This window comes from Carassius auratus, unplaced genomic scaffold (assembly GCF_003368295.1).
Source record: "Carassius auratus strain Wakin unplaced genomic scaffold, ASM336829v1 scaf_tig00218236, whole genome shotgun sequence".
NCBI classification, from domain to species: Eukaryota; Metazoa; Chordata; class Actinopteri; order Cypriniformes; family Cyprinidae; genus Carassius; species Carassius auratus.
Window position 1 is genome coordinate 1 of NW_020529407.1, and position 25,043 is coordinate 25,043.

Sequence of the window (25,043 nt, forward strand, 5' to 3'; positions counted from 1 at the left end):
TGAACATAAAATAAAAGATAAATAAATAAAAACAGCTCGAAAACATGCAGTGAATAATTTCTAAGTGAACCTCATCAAATATCACATTTCAAAAATATTAAAAACAAAACAATGGCCAAAAAGGTCCAGCACACTCCAGTAGGGTGCAATATTAGCAAAATGTACTTGTTTTTCCAATATCAAAGAAATGCCATTTTTTATTTATATGTAAAGTTTTTGCAATAAAGTTTTGCAATCAACAGAGATGTATATATCTTTTTATATATTTCCCTATTTTACTTACTAAAGAGAAAACAAGGAATTATATATAGAAACGATGCTACAATACATTTATATTATTTTGATAGACAAATATCATGAGAATATTTTCCACCTAAATTCCCATGACCATAAGAACATTTTATTTAAAATATAAAATAATAATTAAAAAATGTATATATTTTTACATTAAAGCCATACAAATCTCACTTATTACTTTTTATTATTAACTTTCTTTAATTTCTTTTTGAATCAGCATCATTTAGAGGCAGTTCATGAAACACCAACCATATTTTGTTTTATTAAGGTAATGACAATTTTGAGAGGAAAATGTGCCTTAACTAAATTCGAGTAACCAATTTTTTATACAAGGAGGGAAACATATTGTGCAGTGCAATATAAAGGACGGTTCAAGAGCACACGGGTAGATAAATGTCTAAACGTGCCAGAGAGAACATGTGTGTGTGCGTGTGAATACACAGACTGTATGTTTTTCGGGTCACATAACAAAGAGCAAGTGTGCTCTTTCCAAGCCTGTACGCTTCCCTCTCGCTCCTTTTCTTCCCTCTTGGCAGGTATAAAAAGCCTCGCGGAAAAGAAAATGAAGACCTGTGCATTCACACATCACGCAGGATGACGTGACTTTGAAATATGGATCATTTCAGGAAGCTAAAGAGTAATGAGAGCCCTCTCTGATAGACAGATGGAGAGACACAGCTAGCCCCATTCACCCACCTCAACCCTATTCACACACTAAAGCCCTTTCACACACACAAAAGAGCCACAGAGAGCCCGGACTACGCTCTGTTTAACTAAAGGAGGGCCAGAGGTGCGGTAAGGTTACCTGACCCACCACACGTGATCCACAGAAAAAGGTGGAGATCTGGAGGTTTTTACAAACTTGATGTTGATCATGGTTAGTTTACAATGTGAACCTTTTATCTGAGCAACTTACAGTATACTTACAATACAAGGACACACACCCTGGAGCACTCTGGGGTCAAGTGTCATGCTCCTTTTACAAAAAATGTATCACATCCCATGATGTCTTTTAAAATAACACAATGATCTGAACAGCTCTGCTTTCTAAATCGGACTGTCAAATAAATAAATAATGCAAAAACACAACTGTTTTCTACATCGATGGTAAAAAGAAATGTTCCTGAGCACCAAATCATCATAATACATTGACTTCTGAAGGATCCTGTGACACTGAAGACTGGAGTAATGATACTGAATATTCAGCTTTAAATCACAGGTATGAATTAAATTTTAAAATACATTTAAATAGAAAAAAGTTTAAATTGAAATTTTTTCAATATATTACTGTTTTAATGTACATTTTTTAATGCAGCTTTTGTGAGCATAAGACATTTCTAAAGAACAATTAAAATCTAAACACAAACTTTTGAAGTGCATAATTTTATACAAAATATAATAATCATGTCCTCTAACCTGTACATAAATTCTGAAATAAAGAAACTGAATAAGTGTAATGTACTTTCAGTACCTTTTAATATAGTAGTACACAATGCAACCCTAAATTAACTTACATTTATAAATGTCACAAAAACATTTGCTGAATGTCGTTCTAACATTCAACAGGGAATGTTTTAAGAGGCATATTGCAAATATTTTCCGCCATTTTTTCCATTACTCGCACATTGAACAGACGCCTGTTCTGTGTATGTGTACTAACAGAGCTACGGTACGGAAACTGCGGTTACTTTGCTAAACGTTGTACGGGTCAGTAGCACATTGGTGTTTCATTGGTTGCAGGGTTGAAACTTGCAACCCCAGGCCATAACATTTTATAGACTGTAGATGTTAAATCAACAGCATGAAAGAAACCATAACTGTCTGATTCTTTCCAGAGTGAAGCTTAAGCATGATGCTTTTCACAGTGATTTTTTTTTCTATGTACCTATTTCAAATATTCGAAAGAAAAACATTCACTTGTCCTTCAAAGAGAAAAGAGATATGTAATAAAGATGTGCAACACTGGAACCCACCCAAAAGGATCAGGCTCGGTTATAAAATATTGATGTTTTATCGAACAACTTAAATCTGACGTTAACATAAATCTTCAGAAGCAGACAAGGTCTCTGAATGCATTGTTCCAATCGTGGAAATGTTTCAGGAAGACTTAGGAAAGAGGCCAATAAAACTCCCTATTTTCATTCTCCTACTGTAAGCCAAAGGTCAAAAAGAGGCAGATGAAAAAAAGATTATAGAGGAAGATGAGAAAGAGAGCAACTCACAGGCTGTACCAATTAGCATTTTGGCATCTGCTTCCCTTTATCGACCTGAGCTTGTGTACTCTACCTCCTTCACTATACCAGCGCGAGTTACTATTCAGAGCAGATTCAGAAACACACAAATGAGAAGCGAACAAACCTACACCGCTGAAAAACAGCATAGAAAGTAATATATTTTTCTAAGAAAGTTCAGAGTGTCAAATCAAAGACTGAGAGAACAAGAGAGAAAAGACAAAAGAGGCCATGTTTGTTCAACTAGCTTAAATGCAACTGCTGTTATAATGGAAATGTAGTGCTATTTATAATGCTTACAAAGAGCATTACAACTCAAAGAGAGAAAGAGTAATTAATACTTTTATTCAGAAAGAACACATCAAGGACGACAGTAAAGACATTTATAATGTTACAAAAGTTTAAAATGTATGCAAACAAATCCTGAAAAAATTAAATAAAACCGCATCATGGTTTTCACAACATGCCATCACATGAATATATTACAGAGAGATTGACCGATATTGCGTTTTTAATAACCGATACCAACAGTTTTTGTAACAGATTTATAAAATTTTCAGTCATCTCTCAGTCATTTTAAAAACAAAAAGGTGTTGAAAGTTAGTATTCTAACTATATATTATAATAGATTATGAAAAAATGTTTAAATATCGGCAAAATATTGGTAAGACCAATTATCGGTCAGTCACTACTGTCTTTATGGTATTTCTGATCAAATAAATGCAGCTTGGTAAGCATAAGAAAGCTTTTTAAAAAACAAAAGCCTTACAGACCACAACTTTTTTATGGTATTGTAAATATTAATATTAATTTTTTTTTTTAATAAAAAATTCTGTTGCATGCAAGGTATGTAATATATGCATGAGTGTCTTTAAAACAAAAAGAAAACTGTAGACTTTTGTGGCAAAAGGGAAATTCATGGCGGAAACATAACTATATTTATCATAATATAATTTTGTTTGGAGTAAAACAGACTCAATGGATGAAAGATGTGCATTAGCTGTGTAACTGATGTCATATCTATATGCTTTTTCATTATTATGCTTTCACAGGGAATGATGGGAAATGTAGTTTCATTGTACAAGTCTGTCTGGTAATAGATCAGCTAAATGAGTCATTTATTATTTATCATTTCTTTATCAAAAGTACACAAAATGCATATACACTAAATGGTCAACATTCACAACTACTTATTATGATCAATAAATCTGCTTCCTCTGTGATTCTTTAATTGATACGCATGCTCTTTGGAAAGTCTGGCTTAAAGAAAGTTTCCTATTAAAGTTTCTTCACAGCGATGTTGATGTGCACTCAACGATTATTCCTACATGACTTGAACACGCCAACAAAAAAGTGTCAATTAAAAGCCTAATGAGCATCTTTTGCTCTTCATTCTGTTGTATTAGTGCTACCACTAAAAGCTAGCGCTAAAAGCTTCCTGTCAGGAAGTGAAAAAGAGAAAGAAAGAAAGAAATACAAAATTGCAATTTTTTTTCTAACAAAAATCACTCCTGAACTGGTAAGTAGGAACTTGAAGGAAAGCAACATTATTCACACAGGTCTCCATTCAGTTTGCCAGAAGAAGTGGCTGCTGGGAGGGAAGAGATTAGAATCGCAGTCTGGGAGGAGGGCGGGCGACACTACTATCCACTGAGCCGTGCACCTTATTATTGCTTGTAAGGAGTCTAGGGCAAAGGTTTTAGTACTCAACAGAAAAAGGGTAAGTGAATAAATGCCCATGTGAGTGAGAAAGAGAGCAAGGGTGATAAAGGCTATTGTCTTAACCTTTCTGTATTGGGTGTTGCCAGGGTCAGAGTGAATAGGCACTTACAATGGACAGGATGTCATATGAACGGCCAGTTGTTAGAACCACCCCCCCCCACCCCCCAAGTCTCATGGGTATGAACAAGAGGAATAAGAGCAACAATAAGTGAAACAAAAGCATATATATATATATATATATATATATATATATATATATATATATATATATATATATATATATATATATATATATATATATATATATATATATATATAAACATTTTTGTTTTTTCACTTTGTGAGTAAGGCTGGAAAACATAAATTGATTTACAGTTTTAAGTTGTACACGTTTGTGACTTTAAACACAATTAATTACTATTGCTCCAGGTCTCAAAAGACTTTTGCTATCAACATGTCTGAAATGCTTTGCTATCAATAAAAAAAAAAAAAAGAAAAAAGAAAAAGACAGAAACAAAGAAATACTTCCATTTCCTTTTATACACTTTTTTTTTTTAAATTATAATACATAAATACAATATTATCTATCTGTCTATCTATCTATCTATCTATCTATCTATCTATCTATCTATCTGTCTATCTAATGCAATGTATATCTATAGAATAGAATAGAACAGAACGTACTTTGTCTCATTTGTCTCATTCCTGGTAAATTTGTCAGGATGTTTTTATTCATGCAAATGTGGTTTTGTTCCACACAGGAGAACGTAATATCATGAGAGAATGTAAGTAAGATTAATTATGCCAAAAGGAAAAAAACAAAAAAAAAACAAAACACATATGGGGCCCTATTTTAACGATCTGAAACGCAAGTGTCAAAGCGCGAAGCGCAAGTAACTTTGTGGGCGGGTCTCGGCGCTGTTGCTATTTTCCCGGCGGGATAAATGGCTCTTGCGCCCGGCGCAAATCTAAAATGGGTTGGTCTGAAGTAGCTTCATTATTCATAGGTGTGGTTTGGGCGTAACGTGAAATAAACCAATCAGAGCGTCATCCAACATTCCCTTTAAAAGCAGGTGCGCAAGTTCCATTATGGATTGCTATTATTATGGCGTATTTACCAGGCGCACGCCAGGAGCGGTTCACAGCCCAGGAGACTGATGTTCTTGTAAGAGCAGTGAAAGACAGAGAAGTTGTGTTGTATGGGATGGGAGAAACCCACCCAAAATAGCGTCGGTTAAACAGGCGTGGGAGGAAATAGCCACAATTGTTTCATCGATTTTTTTTCCTGGTTCTTGACGGACAAATCAATTTGTCAGATGTCCTTATATACATATATGACCTCAAACAGGTCTGATCCTTAATTACTACAATTAGCCTGAATAATTTGTAAGCTAGATTTATGCCTATTTTTTCACATCTTCGTGGCACACCACAATGATTTCCGTCATCTCATGTGTTAATATTTTTTTAGTGTAACAATTTATGATTTGCAAAAATAACTGTTGCATCTGTGTAGATTACATGAGCAAAGTGTATGCGCGTTGTGCACGCTATACATTATGGTCAAGCATGCGCCCTTAAAATAGCATAATGAACAACGCGCAACGCGCCACTGACTTTAGACTAGGTTTTTTCTGGTCAGTGGCGCAATTGTTTAATGGAACAGCAAAATAGCACCAGGGATTGTTTGCGCCGGAACACGCCTCCTTTTTTGCGCTGAACCGCCCAGGGAGCGCAAGTTCATTCACTAGTTTAGCGACGTGCTTCTGTGGAGGGAAAAGCGCGCTTTGCGCGGGTGCAAAATAGGAATGACACATGCGTCGGTGTACAAAGTCAATTGCGCTGGGTGCAAGATAGGGCCCATGGACTTTTTACTTAGTAAACAGTATATTATTATTATTATGCATCTACCTTAAGGTCATGCCATGAAATACCTAAATCCATGAACTAAACTCAGGACCTTTGTCATTTAAATAAACGCCACTGAAATCTAATAAATGTAATGAATGGTGGAGTCACATGAGGTCATGACAGTGCATGGCGCCTTGTGTTTGCATTGTGCTTGTAAAACCCCTGGCATGTATGACAAACGCAGGCCTGGCCAATAGCAGAACCTCTATGTTGCTCATTTCATGGGTAATTAGATTCATGCAACTGTCCTAGTTCTCATTATAGCTCTCTTTCCCTCTCTCTCTTTCTCTGGCTGCTTGGTTCCAAGATGGATTGAGTGGGCCGCGGTGTGCTATGTAACTCGTGGCCCGGTGCGGGGAAGGTTAGCGCTTAACATATGTGCGTACACGTAAACAAACACCGGCTCCATTTGACGTCCTGTCAGCACAGACCTCTGTCTTTCTAATCAGATCATCGATGTCTGCCTTATGTTTCCCTTCACCTTTTCAGAATGATCCTAAGCAGTTTTTTGCAACGCCTATGCGGTTTAAACTCGAAAAAAGATGGCAGGAGACGAAGAAACATGTTTTTAAGCAAAATTAACAGTGCACGGCTACACGATGACCTCTGACACGAAAGGAGAAAAGAGTCATTCAAAGCCGAGAGGGGGCCGCTACCCCTCTGTCACCCCGCCTGGCGCTGTGGATCTGTCTGTCTGACGGTCATGGCCGAGGGTCTGTGCAACATACCCAGACATGGGCTGCTAATTAATGTTGACAAGCTGCCACTCCTCCCGGTCAAAGGTCACCTTGCAATCACTGACAAGTGCAGGTAGTGTCTGCCCCTGGAAAGACGACACAAAGGTTCCCAGACGACCTCATCCGACCCTCCCTCTCCTGTTGTGCTGCTCCTCCCCCCTCCTCCAGCACTAGCAGTGATTTCAACCCCCATAACCGCCCCCACCTCCTCATTCAAAAGAGGGCAAAGTGTTTCTGTTCTTTCACTCTGCATCTTTAACAAGCAAAGCAGACTCAATTCCATTCATGCACTATACGCTACATGTACACACACACACTTACACACACACACACAATTATTGCGTAAACATAGAATTATATTACATTTATATACTACATGAAATATATTACTTTTACATGATGCACCATTTAGATAAGATTCTTTTTCATTACACAACTGACCATTAAATCTCTTTCTATACATCTATATGAATATATTAATTTGAAATATTTCTACATATTAATGATCTATCTATCTATCTATCTATCTATCTATCTATCTATCTATCTATCTATCTATCTATCTATCTATCTATCTATCTATCTCAATCAATCAATCAATCAATCTCTATGAAATAAATATAAAACAGGCTTGTTGTGATACATGTGAAAATTAATTTACGAAAAGAAACAAACGTTTGCAAACGTTTAAAGGGAGTGAGAGAGCGGGAGACCCAATGGAAAACAACCAACCCAACACAGAATTAATAAAGATTATAATTTGTCTCAAAAAAAAACTCAAGTAAGCACATTTCTATCAAATTCTTATTAACCATGAAGAAAACCAAACACTGAGACCCATTTACTGAAGGCTAAATAATTAATTCGTGAGGAAAAACAAACGTTTCCTCAAACTTTCCCTGTTGTTTGTGGTTTATCAGTGGGTACAGAAAAGGATGTTTCATCCAGCTGTATTTACTCAGTGCAACTTATAACATCCAAATGAAAGATATAACACCAACATGTCTGAAAAAAATGTAAAATTAAATTAAATGTAAAAATTAAATTAAATTTAAATGTATGCATTTAGCAGACGCTTTTATCCAAAGCGACTTACAGTGCATTCAGGCTATCAATTTTTAACCTATCATGTGTTCCCGGGGAATCGAACCCCCAACCTTGCGCTTGATAGCGCAATGCTCTACCAACTGAGCTACAGGAACACTAAATTTAAAAATTAAATTAAATTAAAAACCAGAATGACGATAAAGGATCTGGCTCAACACAGACCCTCTCTTGATCAGGAAACTGGTCATAGAAGCGACCAATAGGGTTTGGGAGTCACTCCTCGATAAAGGCCTCATGCAGCCAGACTGAACTTTACCAAAACATACATTGAAGATTCTGAGGCAGATCAGACTAAAACTTTAGTTTTTAGATTCATAATTATTTGTTCTAGGCACCAAATCATATATCTGGTGGAAATCCGATACTGCACACAATACAAATAACGGCATTCCTCCAGTAAAGCATGGAGGAGGTAAGATCCTGTTATGAGGGAGTTTCTCTGCAGCAGGGATAGATAGATAGCACTTATCAGGATGGAAGAAAAAATAGATGGGACAAAATAGTCAAATTCTTGAGCAAAATCTGCTGCCCTCTGCCAGAAAGTTGTCAATGGGAAGAAGATTTACGTTCCAACATGACAATGACCCAAAGCACACAGCAAAACTGACCACAGAGTGGTTGATGGAAAAAAGGTGAATGCCTTTGCATGTTATAGTCAAAGCCCAGACCTAAACCCCACTGAAAATCTGTGGAATGACTTGAAGACTGCAGTCCACAAACACTCACCATCAGACTGAACTGAACTTGAGCCGTTCTGCTAAGAAGAGTGGGCAAACATTGCAAAGTTAGTACAGACACATCCCAACAGACTAAAGCCTGCACTGAGTAAATACAGCTGGATAAATCTGTGTCCGTCTTCATTTCAGGCTGAAAAGCAACAAAATGTGATTATTTTAAAGGGGGTGATGCTTTTCTATTCGTTAGTGTTTGTGTGGGACTATAATCACCTATACTTTTTGAAAACCTATTTTGTCATTATACAATTAGCTTTCTATTAAACTCTAGTCTAAATGTGTGTATGTGTGTTGCATGTTTCGGGAGGATCTCAAACAGTAGCTGCTGTCTCTGACCCTTCGCCTGACGGAGAGAATGTGACGGAGGAGTAACCGTGGAGAGCAGTGGGGGTCAGATGATGAGCCAGTGATGGAAGGACGGAGTATGTGAGTGTATACGTGAGAAGGGCTACGGGAGGTTTTTGAGGAGGAGCTCTGCGTCCCGTCACACTCCGTGGGGCAAAGGTGATGACAAATGCGCCATTTAAAACTCACTCAGTCAACCGAGTGACTCGGCCTGGGAAAGCCATTCTCTCACACACACACACACACACACACACACACACACACACACACACACACACACACACACACACACACACACACACACCACACACACACACACACACACACACACACACACACAGATATAGAAACCCTCCCCCTCAGCCTGTAGGCTCCATAAAGTCTGTATGAAGTCTGACTGCTTAAATCCCCCCAGTATCAGTAACCTGACTATATTATGAGCCCCGCTTTAAGCCCGCGGCTCACTCAGGGAATTGCAGAGCGCTGGGACTGTAAGTCCAACACCTGGTGCCACCATTTCAAAGTTCCCCAAACTAAAATGACCAAGTCCTAGGGACACATAACACTCACACCTTCTCAGTTGAACAGGTCTCTCAGTATGAGTCAAAATCTGAACACAAAGCCAGTCAACCTGCTCTAGGGGGCAATGGAATTGTGACTTTTCAGATAAAAATAACAATTGGGACCTGTGCTGGCAAAATGAGTGGCAATTAGCAAATTTTGAGTTATTTTTATTTTCACAATCTCCATTAAATATCCAATATATAGAAAAACCGAGTTCAAGTTTTCTGAAGGTTCTGAAGTAAACTTACCTAGCAATGTTGCAGCTTTCCCTCCACTTCTTTTTTTAATAATAATCACAATATAGCCATTTTTTTTTTTGCTTTTAAATATTATAACAAAGATGCAATTAAACAGTAGACCAAATATTTCATCTTACATCTGAACAGAAGCATTCTAGTAAGAAAAACAAATAGGCTAATGTAAAAAAATCAGAGTTATGCACGGATTTATTCTATTGTTAGATTAACATTAGTGAGACAGACAGCCTATATTAAGACCTAATGTAATCCACAGATCTAATATAATATTACACATCAGATATTTTTCCTCAACAGTTCACCAAATGTTCAATTAAGACATAAAAGATTATGTTTGTGTGAATACTAGCCAAGAAAGATATTCTGAAATACTGTAATTCTGTGTATGTGTGTATATTGGGATTAAGTGCTCTCAGAATTTGTTTTTTTGTATTCATAAAAGTAAAAAATAAATGATAAATATTATTATTATTATTTATTTTATTTTATAGTACCTTTAAAATGACAATAATAATAAATGCTGAATAAAGTCGTAGTTTTTTGCTATTTTTGGACCAAAATGTATTTTTGATGCTTCAAAAAATTCCAACTGACCCTCTGATGTCACATGGAATACTTTGATGATGTTTTTCTTACCTTTCTGGACATGGGCAGTAGACCGTACACACAGCTTCAATGGAGGGACTGAGAGCTCTCGGACTAAATCTAAAATATCTTAAACTGTGTTCCGAAGATAAAAGGAGGTTTTACATGTTTGGAACAGCATAAGGGTGAGTTATTAATGACATAATTTTCATTTTTGGGCGAAACTAACCCTTTAACACACAGAACATGGAACCATAGAAGCCAGAAAAGAACCTTCATTTTTAAGAGTGTATGGTGATTCTGGTGGAACGTTATCATGATAAATTCTTAGAAGGGTTAAGGGCCTGCTCAACTGTCAGTTTGTGAAATTACGATGAAGCTACAAAATGCATGGAATGTCAGTGCTTAAAATAATGGGACTGGATGTCTCGAATTCAGTATTTCCCAGCAGTTATCATATGTATGCAATAATCTGGAGGTGGTAGTGAGAAGCGATCGTTTCTCTCTCTGGTTCTGTGAGGTCTTTTTCCACACACTATCAATCACTCTGTGCTCAGATAAGGACTGAGGGAGACAGATATTATACGGCTCAGGATTACTCTCACAGCATATAAGAACAGAGGAAGAGGATAAGCGTCCTTGCTTGCGTGTACCAGAGAGCGCCGGAGCAAGTGCCTGTGGACGGAGGGGGATTTTCACATTATCGTACAGAACTGGACGTGGGCTGAGGGCGCTGGGCCAACACAAACGAGAGAAGAGCCTGGCGCCTGCACCACCAGCCTGTTTGAGCCACAGAGAAACATTTACCCACACAGCCAAACTCTCACAGCATCCAGACGAGCACTGATCACACTAAAGCAAAACCATTCAAGATCTGGATCTTTTTTATTTATTTAGGAAACTTGGTATTGCTGTACCTCTAATTATGTTGGTTTCATTAATAAAGTTTCAGTATTTTTCATATATTTTAAGTCATAATATTTGTCTATAAAATTATAAATAAGTGAATAAACTAGATACTAAAAAAAAATAAAACTTCAAAATTTGATCAGACATTAAAAATATTTGGATATAACTTGCCATGTCAATATATGTGTGTGTGTGTGTGTGTGTGTGTGTGTGTGTAAAATCTATAAGATTTAATCTTTAATAAAAGTTTATCTAATTTTATTCACAACAATAAAACAAAAACAGGATGTCAATTAACTAGGGAAAATGTTAATTTTAAGTCATTATTGTAAGTCATATTAATTGTCTATAATTTACAAATAAGTAAATAAATTAATATCTAAACTTTAAAATAAAAAAAGATAACTTTCTAAAATATGAACATGCATTAAAAATTATTTTGACATACCCTAAATTTAAGATATTTCAACTTGCAATCTCACTCTCTTGCTGTTTATAAATAAATAAAGAAATACAATATTATAGAGAAGTGTTATTATTATATAAATAATAAATTATACATATACATGCGGGTGTGTATATGTATCAAATATAGTATTTCTATAATATTTAAAAAAGTCAACTTGCCAATTACCATTATGATTTTGAATCAACTAAGGAAAGTACTGAAAATTTTCTTCAAATTTTCATAGGTAATGATGATATATATATAGAAAAAGCCACTAACATTGTTTTAAATCCTGTTTTTGTTTCTTTTTCAATTGCAAAATGAGTCATAGCTTGGCATCTTTTAAGGCAAATATTTATTGTGCCCATGAAAGCATGCTTGAAATATTCTTCTGAAGTTCAAAGGGATTGAATCTCATCAGAGAATATAAGAGTAGTCTTAACCCCTGGGGAGTGGCGCTGGTCTTACGCCCAGATTGACTAGCAGAAGGACTCACCCCATATGAACTGCATCACGTGAGCATTACAGCCACCACACTGGCAGACGGGTCAGGCCTTCAGGGAGATTACTGCGAGCATGCAGCTTTAAAAAGACAGACAGACACCCCACCATTCTCCTTAATACCCAAACCTGTGAACCACGACCCCTCATACAGCTTTCACTCAGTGTGCTGCATCTCAAGGCATTCATCAATCCTTCAACCTCCAAAAATATCCAAAAGAACACCAGCCGAATGTTTGTTCTGAAAGAACACGGAAACATTTTCAGTTTGCTAGGTTTAACATAAGGATCTTAAGTCTATCAAAGTGCATGTATAATTTGACTATTGCTTTTATCTCAGTTCATATTGTCTTGTCCTTTAAATTTAAAGGGTTTATTTGTGGAAGTGGCTCACTGAGGTCCGGCCAGAGTCTGATCTCACAGAGCAGACAAAAGCACCAGGATGTTCCTGAACATGAGGCCACTTCCTGAAAGATGTCTGGGTTCTCTGTCACTATGCAAACAGTAGATTCAATGTATTCTATTGTATATTATAAGATTTAGTTACAGTAAAAATGACTAAAATCAGAATAAAAATTTATTCAATCTATATAGAGATATATTAACAAATAATAAAAAAATTCAAAAAATTACTAATACTACTTAATAATATTAAAATAAGATCTTAAAATGTAAAAAGGAAAGCTATTTCATATAATTTAATACCATATTTAAATATACATTTAAGTAACACTAAAAAAAACGATTCACTAAAAACACAATGATCAAAATAAAATAAAAATTCCAGGAAAAAGTTGATTACATTATTTGTTCCAGGCGAAATATTCATTTAAACTTAATGCGAAATTACTAAGTGGTATTACTTTAATAAAAATAAACAATGTACTTCTATTAAATAAACAAGAGGAAAAGATATTTAACATCTGATTTTCACGTTTTGATCAACGGACTCAGTTCATACAAAACTATAAAATCTATATAATCAATATAAAATCTTTTTTTTCTTCATCTCGGCAAAAATTTCAAGAAAAAGATCCTGGTCTACAGACATATTAGATTCCCGGTGTGCATGATGTGTTTCCATCAGTACAGCCACCGCAATGTCTCTGCATCAGTACTTTATGAATTCTTTATGCATTTCTCCACTTTTTTCTGACACCTGTCCTCTTTCCGGTCCTTCCTCTGTCACCGTTTGTCTCAGTGTCTCAAACTATGCCATTACTGTCTCCATCTGTCCATCAAGATAGCTTAATGGATATCTCTCTTTTCTTTTAGACCTGTTTCTCTCGGTTTTCACTCTTGGGAATGAGTCAGCAGTGATCGAGGTGAACGGCTGGTCTTCCGTCATGATATTCAGTGACCATCTGACTTATGTTGCACATTCGATGGTGTGACAATATGGTAATACAAATTAGCCGGCTTCTCAAATTTCTCGGGCAGATGAGGCACATGCTGCACCAGGGCCACCCAAACGCTTTCATAGAGAGACCTAACGCAGCCGGTCCGACTGACCACCTCACGGCCATCTGTGTGTGTGTGTGTGTGTGTGAGAGAGTTATCAGTATCCACCCGATGGCCCCCTCCTCCCCATTTCCCACAAGACCCCACGCTGTCACAACAGACATTTAGCAGCTTTCACGCTAAAGGGCCACGGGGGGCTTTTTTCCTTCCTTCCTTCTCCACTTCCTCCCTCTGTTTTCCACTTCCCCACTGTCTGTTTCACTACATTTTGCGGGATGCCCTGTACAACACCCTTTTTAACTTCATTTCACGGCTAATTATAGAGAAAAACAAGACAGCGCAAGAGGTGAATATCACAATGGCTCTTAAGAGAGAAAAAACACACAGGAAAACAAAGTCTGAGGGGCAAGACGTAAAAATAGAAAATGCCAGGAAGCATTAAAGGTAATTATAGTTCAGGGACATTTTATCGTTTTAGATGGATGCTAAGAAAACAGGAAGTAGGGTAGAGGTACAGCTAAATGGGCTGGTCAATAGAAATGAGCGATTCCCAAAGCAGCGCTAGAAAAACAAACAGGTTCCGAGAGGATCAAAGCATCCGAGGAAATTCAAACACACGTATGGGAATGACACCGAGGTGCTTTCTCAGGTTGCTTGTTTACCAGAGTGGCACCATCACAGAAATGACCTCACAAGAGCTTTTGAAGTTTAAATGAATTCAAAATGTCATATTTACAGTACTTTAACTATTAACTTTCTTAGTACGTCAATGGAATTTCTAAAGAATTCCTGAAACTGTAACCGTAAAGACATTTGTAATGTTACAAAATATTTATATTTCAAATAAATTATTATAATTATTGCTGCCCACTGAGAAATAGGTCATGTTACAGAAGTTAAAGGTGTGGAGAAAACATAAATCTTTAAAAACAGAGTACAAAATGATGATGATATATACAGAATAGGGTTGTGCCTATAGACGATAGTATCGTGTACCGCCAATAGTCAGAGATAGACGATGGCAGATGTCTCTGTCGATAGTCAAGACGACATTAGGCTCATGATCCTATTAATGTATTAAATTAATTAAATTTTAATAATAATAATAATAATAATTTTTATTTTTATTTTTATTGGGCGACCTATTATAATTCGGCTATCAAACTTTCCAGCTATTTCACTTCAGCACCGCATTTCATTGAATAATGACCATATTGCACAACACTAATACAGAAGAAACCAAAGGAAAGAGAATTCTGACCATCGAATGACTGCCAACAATTTGCGATTTTGATTAAAGTAATTGTTCTTAAAATGTATTTACTGTAAAAGTAAAAACACAAGAAATGCATGAGGAACTTACCATGGCGCACCATATATTCGAAAGCCCTTGACGGTGATGTCCGAGTCCTGCAGGTAAACACAGTTTGTCAGGAGAGACTGAACACTGTCAAAGTCCTCGGGTTTCAACTTCGACACAGAGGGAAAGCGATAGTAATCCTGCTTGACCAGCTCCGCCATGAAATCCTTGTCGAAGGTCAGCTCATGATTCCCCGCGATCACCACTTTAAACTCATACGGTAATCCACCTGCAACACCATAAAAAAACAAACATGTTAAAACAGAACATTAACCCTTTCCCCATAATTAATTTTCATATTTAACACAAAACTAATTTTGGCAACTAAATTATTCAGAAGAGATATTTCACACCATGATAAAAGACCATTGACACTCCTAACTGAGACTGTAGATAGAGTGTCAAAGGTCCATTTGAGAGACAGGTGGCAGTAATGCACTTATATGTCCGCCGTAAAGCAAGAAGAAGAGGAAGATGCGTCAGTTGTCGGCTGTTGTGAATGCGCTCAGTATGTGCTCATGACAGTTTGGACATTGCCATGAAAATCACAGGTAAAAACTTATTTAAATACTGTTCAGTTTCTTTACACATCAATGTATCGTCAGGAGCCACAGGGTTTAATTTGGTTTTGTTTGTGTATGTTTTTTTGGACTCTCAAAGCCTTGATTCCCATTTACTTACATTATATGACTGATAGACTGCAACAGTTTGGGTAAAAAAAATCTCTGTTTGTGTTCTACTGAAGAAACAAAGTTGCCTACAGACAGAGAAATAATGGGTAATAATTAAATGTTTATTTTTTATGTATGCACTGCATTCTCTGCATTTAAAAAATAAAAATAAAAAATGTTTCTAAAAAAGGAAACTTAGTTGGTCATTTTAAGAGACCCAGGAGTCTTATTTTCTCTTGCATAATTAATATTGCACTTTAATTAAGCAAAAACACATTTTATCAGATTACTCGATTAATCGATGGAATTTTTGGTAGAATACTCGATTACTAAAATATTCGATAGCTACAGCCCTAAAGATAAAGATAAACATCAACTCTTCATATCCCTTTAACATCAAATATCTTCTGACTGGACACTGTTTGCATTCACCACTGATAGACAGATTTCTTGTCAGTGGAATTCGCGTTTGGTCACATTTGAATTTATCACAAAAAAAAAAAATGCTCTGTTGAATTTCATGTGAGGTTACTATGATCCAGAGGAAAGTCAAATAATGAAAAACAGGACCCTTCAAGTAGAAACAGGCTATTACAACAAAACATACACCAAAGCATCTTTTCTTTACCTCTCTATTAAGGCTACTGTCTATTCTCATACAACATTAAATGTATTGTTAAGTTTGCTTTCTCTGTAACAAGTATGGTTGGATAATTTCCTTTAGGGAAAAAACAAACAAAAGCTGAAACATAACATAAAAGGTACTGTCAGTGTCTTCCAGGCCACTTTGGGTTTTTATTCTATCTACAGAAAGTGCATTAAAATACAACAGGCAGCCTGAACAGCACCACACATTGCAACAATTCCACTTTTTACAGAACTTGGCAAATACGGATACTTTTATTTTTGGTACTTGCTTCAGTGATAGTGTAGGTTTTGATGATTGTAGTCACAATATTTGCATTTTCACAACCGCTACTTATTACGTAATATTGAAATTCGAAAAATAGTAATTCAGATTTTCTTTTCCATGTGGTCTTGATTATATAGTTGAGATAGAGGAGGAACTGTATTCTATCGTTGCTGGGTGGAAAAACAGTAATAAAAAAATTAGACGTAAGCCACATACAATGATGAGCAGGCGTGAGGCCATGTGTGGTCGCACAATTCGCATACTACATCTTTGTCTGAACACAGCACTGTTCACATGCTGTTTTGTATTGGTGCATTTTAACAAGTACAAGTACAGGAGTGCAGTATTGGGTCCAATTTTGATACTGCATCACTATTTATGAAAGTCACAGCCGCCTCATTTTCCTTTTCTTTGTCCTCACTTCAGCCTCCATCGTCAAAGCAAAGCTCTTTTTTGCTGGTACATCAGGATAATGCAACAGGAATCTCAAACCAAAAAACGAATGTCTCTATCTCTAAAATGCTAAATCCTCAGTCAGGAAAACACACACAGACCGTCTGTCAGTGGATTGCGTAACACATATGGAAAGGTTCAAATGCGGAGCGAGTTTAAGAACAAATGGCAATATTTCACCTACCAAAACACAGATGAAACAAGGGACTTTTCAAAAGCAAAATGGGACTGAAAATGCAAAGGCAAAGACATAATAAAAGTCAAAATCAGAAGCTTCATAAAATATGTCTGAAGGGGTTCTTCGCAGCCCATTATTTGTTCTCTTTTATAAAAGAGAACAGTAGGAAATAGCCAGTTTAATAATGGCTTTTCACGATTTGAATGCGAAGTGTGTCTTATTTGGAAAACAATACAAACCAATTAAATCTTGAACTGTAAACGTATCAGGATAGAAGCAAAACGCTTGACCGAAATCATAAGGAAAATCAAAAGATAACCTGATTTATAAGTAAACACTTTTCCCAGCAGTTTAATTTACTTTCTTGCTCCTTCCATGAGCCCGGCACTATATACGTAGACTGGGATACATCATAAATCCCAGTCTAATCTAATACCAGGAGCCCATCTCTCAGCTCAACGGTCCACAGTCAGCCAAACGTCATCACAGATCCATTTACATGGAGCTTTCCCATCTCACAAAACCAAATCACGAACCCCCGGCGGACGAGCTTCATGCCAGCCGCTCCATGGCGGAAAAAGGCCTTGAATACAATTACCTCCCCACAGACTGCATCTTCTGTGTCCCCGCAGGGATTTTTACAACATTTTATTGCCATCAAAATGTATTTTTCGAAAAGGACTGCAGATATTAAGTCTGTTTATTACTTTGAAGAAGCTACGGAGGAACATATGGGAAGGTATGTGGCGTTTGGCAAAGGGATTTGGGTTTAGCCTCAGTCTGATCTACATCAGAGGAATGGCGCGGGGCACAGTTCGGCAATCGCTGTGCGTAATGAATGCAAATCAAATTAGTGAAAATAAACTACACACCATAAACATCTGAAACTAAAGGATGGCTGGTAGGGAACATGTGTATTTTGTTGAAAACAGAGCGGCGCAATCACATTTGTCAAGTTTTTCGGACCGCTGCGCAAAAAAGAAAAAAAAAAGAAAACATGGGATTTGATGAATTGAATTAAAACAAAGAGCACATGGCACCAGAAAACCCAACAGCACAAATCACCAAACGTTTAATCATAAATTAAAGCAAGAGTTCACCCTAAAATAAAAACTCATTATTTACTCTTCATAATGCTTTTCAAATTAGTATGACGTCTTCTTTCATTTTAACACAAAAGATTCATTTTTAAAGAATTTCCTGGTCACTCTTTTGGTATAATGAAAGGAAATGAGCTGTCAAGCTCCAAAAAAGGTAAAATAGCATCATAAAAGTATCATTAAAGTAGTCCACACGACAATCTTCTATGTCTTCTGGGACCATACAATAGTATTGTGATGATAAACAGAGCAATATATAAGTTGTTATTTATTAAAAGTCTTGACATTTGCTCTAGCAAGAAATATCGACACTTGGTTTGAATGAAACTTTCTTTCATCTCTCAAATATTCTCAATGAATCAGTCTATTTAGTTCACAATACCTGTCTAAATGATTAATTCATGAATCTGACTGATTTTGTTCTTGAGTTCAACTCAGGGTTCAGGTCACTGCAGTTATAAGGTCACTGAAGAGGACGATTTTTAGCAATTAAGATCTCAGATTATACCAATTTTCATGAATCATATGGACTAATTTAAAAAAGTTTATAATTCGTTTGTGTGCTTTGGGAAGCCTATTGTAAAGAGCAGGCAGGATATTCTTCAAAAATATACCTTTCCTGTTTCATACAAAAACAAAAGTCATACAGGTTTGCAATGACATGAGAGTGAGTGAACAATAACAGAACTGTCATTTTAAGGCAAACTATCCCTATATCTCATTATTGACTGTTATCAAACATGAACACTTTATTTTCCCATCCTTGCAACATTGTAAAACTTAGAAGCAATGCTGATCTATATGACACTGGATCTTTCGGATGTCCTGCACTGATCAAATAAAGAAGCAGTGAACTCAGACAAACAAAGTCAAGACCTAGCTCCTTATTTAAGGCACACAGACCCATGTTTGCATCCGGAGAAGTACAGGTCAGATCTCACAGGCAAGATAATGAGCAGAACTAAACTTTAGCAAAGAAACCTCTTTCCCTCCGAAAGATTCCTGAGAATCGATCCCACGTATCAACAAACACCATGATCAATGACAACGATTAGCAGCTGGGCTTTCTGTGGCAGAAAAACCAACAAAAGTGAGCTACGCTTCACAAAAATGCATGTTGAATGAGGAAAATGCAAAAGAGAGGGAGAGAGGAATGGCAAAAGTGGCAGTATTTAAAAAATCTAAAATAACCAACACCAATTACCCCTTGCAAGTTTAATTTATAAAGGCCTTTTATGTTTTTTTTTCCCCCCTCCTGTATCATTTAGCCCCTACTGCTAAAGAACAAAGGAGCGACCTTGGAAAGAAACGCAAGCATTTATGTTACAGAACTCTCCAGAAAGTATAACCGGAATGCTTTGGCTTAGACAATGAAAACACAAAGATCCTTTTTCCCGAAGATCCACTTCAGGCTCGTCTGAACAACTTTCTTTGAGTTTGTCAAAAGGCTTATATAAACTTCTCTATCATCATGTCACGATTTGTTTTAAACTGACTAAACTCTTCTCTCCAAACATGGTTTTTGACAGAAGACAGCTTTCAGGCATTATGAGATTATCTATCAGCGCCCGGCTGAATGTTTACAACAAAAAGCGACGATGTGAAAAATAATTTCATCGTCAGGTTTCCTTTGAGACGTGAATAATAAGAAAGTCGAAGCATTCTCCGACCACCAGGCACTTCAAAAGCTGCCAGGTGTCACATGCCAGGTGGTGTCAGGTATGTTGATAGATGGAGGGATGGAAAGATTGCTGACAGCTCTCTCAGGCACTTTTTCATCCGTGTGTGACACGGGAGTATGCATGGATGGAATGACGGCGCGAAGGACAAACCAAGAGCCTGTGATGTCAAAAAATCAGGCTCCTGCGAATACGAGTGTCACAGAAGCTTTACTTTGAAATTGCAACTTTTATTATCTTAATGACCAAACTATAGTAAAAAGTAGTTATCTATTCTACAAGCTACAGACACAAGTATCTTACTATACTGAAGATGTCTATATAGACAATATCTTGTAGAAACTTCTTATACAATTGTAAAACAAAACCAATAAGAGCAGTACCGTATTTTCCAGACTATAAGTCGCACTTTTTTTCATAGTTGGCTGGTCCTGCGACTTATAGTCACGGTGCGACTTAATTATCAAAATTAATTTGACATTAAGCCACCGAAATAAACCAATACAAAAACAAGTGTAATGTTTTCTCTTGGTGCTTGGTTCTAAATAAATGCGACTTATAGTCCAGTGCGACTTATAGTCCAAAAATACGGTAATTGTTTTGGGGGCTCAAAATAAGGATCTGAATACATAAAAACTGCAGTGAAAACAATGACAAACAGTATTTTAGGAAATATTTGGGGTGGAATAATACAATGGCATTACATTTTGCAAACACTATATGAGTGATTAGGGTTGCACGATTAATCGGACGCGATTAATCATGATTGCCAGGCGCATTTAGTCAGTAAAGTCAGTTCTGTGATTAGCAGTAAATCTCAGGTGAAACAGCATTTACTACACAGAGCTGTAGTTCTCTGAAATTGACAAAATCGTTCTCAATTATGACAGCTGTTTGTGTATCTTCACAGTGAACTATGACTGTGTGTAACAAATGCTGCTCCATCTGAGAGCACGTGAAAATACAATATTTAACAACATGTTTTAGCTCCAAATTCACTTCGTAACGTCAGTCGAGTGTTTAAAATAAATCCTTCTGTAAGATGATGTGGCTTCTTAAACAGAATAATTAAGGCACACAATATTTCATTATATTCTAAGCAAGGCTTTGTTGATTAGCATTTCATTAAAGATATACTTTATTATGATGAAAATTATCATAAGAAGAACTCCGATAAACCATTGCAATTTTAGTGTAGTACATTTTACTGGTATTTATTTGCTTCCTAACTCGGCATGTTGCTTGTGACGCATGCTCATGTATAGAGGACACATGAATGCACATCCAGTTTGATAATACACCGGATTCACTGATCTGAAGGTCAGAGATGAGAGAGGCTTCATGGGTCAACGTGATCTCTTAATGGCTGAGTCAGGAGCAAACATCCCAAACCCTCAGGCCTGGACTCCCTTGCACCAACAGAGCTCTGGATGTCAGAGCCGGCAACTATTTGATTTAATCGCAAGTGTTTTGATCTACACCTCAACCAAAGCACAGGATCCAAAAGGACTTGTGGTGCAGGATTTACTACACACATGAAAAAAACAATACAGAAACTTCCTAAACTACAATTTTATGAACAGAGTTCTTAAAGAAACCAACTCACGAAACATCACTAACAAAAATGTTTGGACATGAACCAAGGTAAGACCATAGTATTTTGTGAGTGGTAAAGTTTTATATTTTTGTTATTTCTTTCTTTCAGTCATGATCAATAAACAAAATACCATATGAAAGAAACTTCCATCAAAGCTAAATATAAACCCCCAAAAACCCACAGTTCAAATATCAAGAACTTTATGACTTTCGAAATGAAATGAAAACACGTTAAAAGAAGAATTTCCGAGAATACAATAAGATTTGCTTTAAACAGAGTGCATTACAAAAGCTGAAACTTATGCAAATTATAAACTCCATGCATGCGAACACACACTGCAGACAGAGTGTGTTTGTGTGATATACACACTGTACTACAGCTCAAACTAATGAGATAACGTCATGCATCAAAGGCTTCCAAACAGATATATTAACAAGAGTTATGGAAGTCAGGACTGATGTTTCAGTCTCACCATTTTTTTTGCCTTTTCTGTATTCTCCTTATTTTTCCTCAGAGGATTGTTCCTACACATAAAACCATGATGAATTTAACCTTACAAAAATAGGCATAATTAGTTGCTAATGAAGGACCCATTGCTCTTTGCTATGAATCTGTAATTAGTAAGTCTTGTAGAAAATACTCACGTCTACACCAGATAAAAACAGATCTCACAGATTATAATAAGCAGAGCTGTCTACTGAGCAAAATTCTCTTGCCACTTTATTGTCCTAGTCCATATGAAATAAATTGAATTCATGTACAAATACAAATATATTTTGTTTTATTTGTGCATTTAAACAACTTCTTACTGTTAAAAACAAAGCCACATTTAGATGTTGAAGGTTTCTTGCTTTTTAATTTAAATGTTTGGTTTCCGATCATATGTATATACAGTTGTGTAAATTTTACATTTTGTGAAAAATATAAAATTCCATAACATAGTAAATGTTCATTTTAATATTTCTGAACTTTAGTTGATAAAACTAAAATATAGAATGTTTGTCAATGGACTTTTTCTAAAATTTACTATGGCTTAAGTGTGGCTTAACAGTCTGAAAAACTGATGCAATACTGGAAACTTCTACTGTAGACACAGAATAAAAATTACATAAATGCAAATATCAAAATCAAAGGAATCTCGATTTATTAAAACGTATTAATCGATCAATATGAGCTGCAGATACACTACCATTCAAAAGTATGGATTTAAGTTTGAAAAAATGTTTTTAAAAGAAGTAAATTACATTCACCACTGCTGAATTTACAAATACAATTTCAAAAATACAGTAAAAACAGTAATATTGTTTACAAAAAATATTATAGAGTTTATCAAGAATATCATAGAGTTTTCTATGGTAATATATATATTTTAATGTAATTTATTCCTGTGATACAAAGCTGAATTTTCTAAAAGTCTATCATTGTCACATAATCCTTCAAAAAAAAAAAAAAAAATGCTAATTTGCTGCACACACACACACCAATAATTGTGTTTATTATTATCAATTTTGAAAACAGCTGTGCAGCTTATATAGTTCTATTTCTTTCATCTTTTTCCATAATATTTTCCTGTTCTAGCTTTTAATGTTTTAAATGCTGACTCAACTCAACTGTAAGTCACTTTGGATAAAAGCCTCTGCCAAATGAATACATTTAAATGTAATTTTTGGATCAACAAAAAAGTCAAAAAACAGCATCTATTTGAATTGTTTTTAGTGAAATCTTTACTCTAACTTTTAATGTATCCTTGCTGAACAAAAGAACAAAATAATCGATCCCTAGAAAAAAGCTAAACTTACAGGTATTGTACAATGACTAGATAACCTCCTTTTTCTTTTTTTTTCAGGAGAAATACTTCCAACTTCAAAATACAAAGTTAAAAGTCTGAGCAAAACAGCAAAAAGATCTAACGAAATGACTTCTCGCACCCAGAATTCCTCACTGAACAGAAAAAACCTTTCAGTAATGACACACACAGCTCACTGAACACTTCCTGTTATTGTGACGGATGGAGAACCTCAGCCTCTCCTGACCATTAGCTTCAGTCACTAAAACCTGTCACCACCACTTCACACATCTCTAAACGCTGCGTGTGTGTGAGGGTCAGCTGTGATGCAAGAGGTTAAACTGTGGTTAATCGTGGCTCCTTACCTAACCAGTCGTTAAACTTCTTGACCTCCGAGGGCAGGCCCAGCTCGGTGAAATCCCCCGTGTGCAGGAGCACGTCCCCGTAGGGCATCTGGATGCCATCTGTCCGTGAGTGTGTGTCCGACACACACACAAAACGCGTGTGGCCACTCGGCTTGGGAGCGTCGTATGAGATGGGGTCCACCCTGAGAGCGAGAATAAGTGACAGAGAAACAGATGGAGGGAGAGAAAGAGAAGGAGCTTATTTTATAAGCATGAAAATCAGCAGAAATAACTGTACGCAACTGTTAGCAAGCTAGTTGCATAAGTACATGAGCTTAGCGACATGTTTAAATCAGTCTGTCAATGTCATGCACTTAACAAGATAAAACACATCCCCCAAAAAATGTGAATGAAGCATCACTGAAGTGGAAAAAGTTTTATCTATAACAGAATCATGTGTGACCGGACAGGATTCATTATGTGACATTGAAATTGAACCACATTTCTTATTATACACTACCATTAAAGTTTGGGGATGGTAAGATTTTTTTATGCTTTTGAAGGAGTTTCTTATGTGCATCAAGGCTGCATTTATGTTATGCATTTAAATTATTTATTGCTGAAATTTCTTGCAAAAATTGTTTTGCATCCCATAGAGTTTACTGTCCAAAGTTAATTCACATCAATACACATTATACAATACAATACACACACAACAACAACAAAAACAAAAAAGAGTGTAGAGTAAAGTAGCATTATAATCTCATTTGGTAGAGAAAGCTGCTTACATGTGGCTTGATGGGGAAAACAAGCAACAGCTTAGATGCTGAATTAAATGTAAACACAGCTTTTGAGTCTTAATCAGCTTTTCCGCAAATACATACTGGCCCTGATAATCATAACTTCTACCGCTTGCTCCATTTCCATAAATCAGTTTTTGTGAATTAATGACTTGCTCTACCTGTTGCTTAGGTCTTCATCAACAGCTGCTTGCGCCACCTGCAGGTGAGCGACTAACAGCAGATACAGCAAAGGGATACAGAAAAAACCGGAAGCGAACAATAAATTTAATTTAGATTGTGTTTTATTCATGCCTACACCAACCCCAACCCTAAATCTACCCCTAAACCTACTGTAATTATTATTGTACAGC

At 36.3% G+C, this 25,043-nt stretch overlaps 1 protein-coding gene across 1 annotated transcript; it reads right to left on the reverse strand.

Annotated features, from left to right (window-relative positions):
* Positions 1-15,143: 15,143 nt before the first annotated feature.
* On the reverse strand, positions 15,144-24,111 carry LOC113104838 (metallophosphoesterase MPPED2-like). The gene is made up of 2 exons (XM_026266146.1): positions 23,912-24,111; positions 15,144-15,398 (listed from the first exon to the last, which is right to left on the reverse strand). The coding sequence occupies exons 1-2, from the start codon at positions 23,997-23,999 to the stop codon at positions 15,169-15,171; spliced, it is 318 nt and encodes a 105-aa protein (XP_026121931.1). The 5' UTR covers positions 24,000-24,111; the 3' UTR covers positions 15,144-15,168.
* Between the last annotated feature and the right edge of the window lie 932 nt (positions 24,112-25,043).

Bases quoted from the DNA above. Each gene is read 5' to 3' on its own strand.
- LOC113104838 (XM_026266146.1), bottom strand. From the start codon at position 23,999: ATGCCCTACGGGGACGTGCTCCTGCACACGGGGGATTTCACCGAGCTG. The intron at 15,399-23,911 runs GTAAGGAGCCAC...ATGGTGTTGCAG, and splicing joins GAAGTTTAACGACTGGTTAG to GTGGATTACCGTATGAGTTT.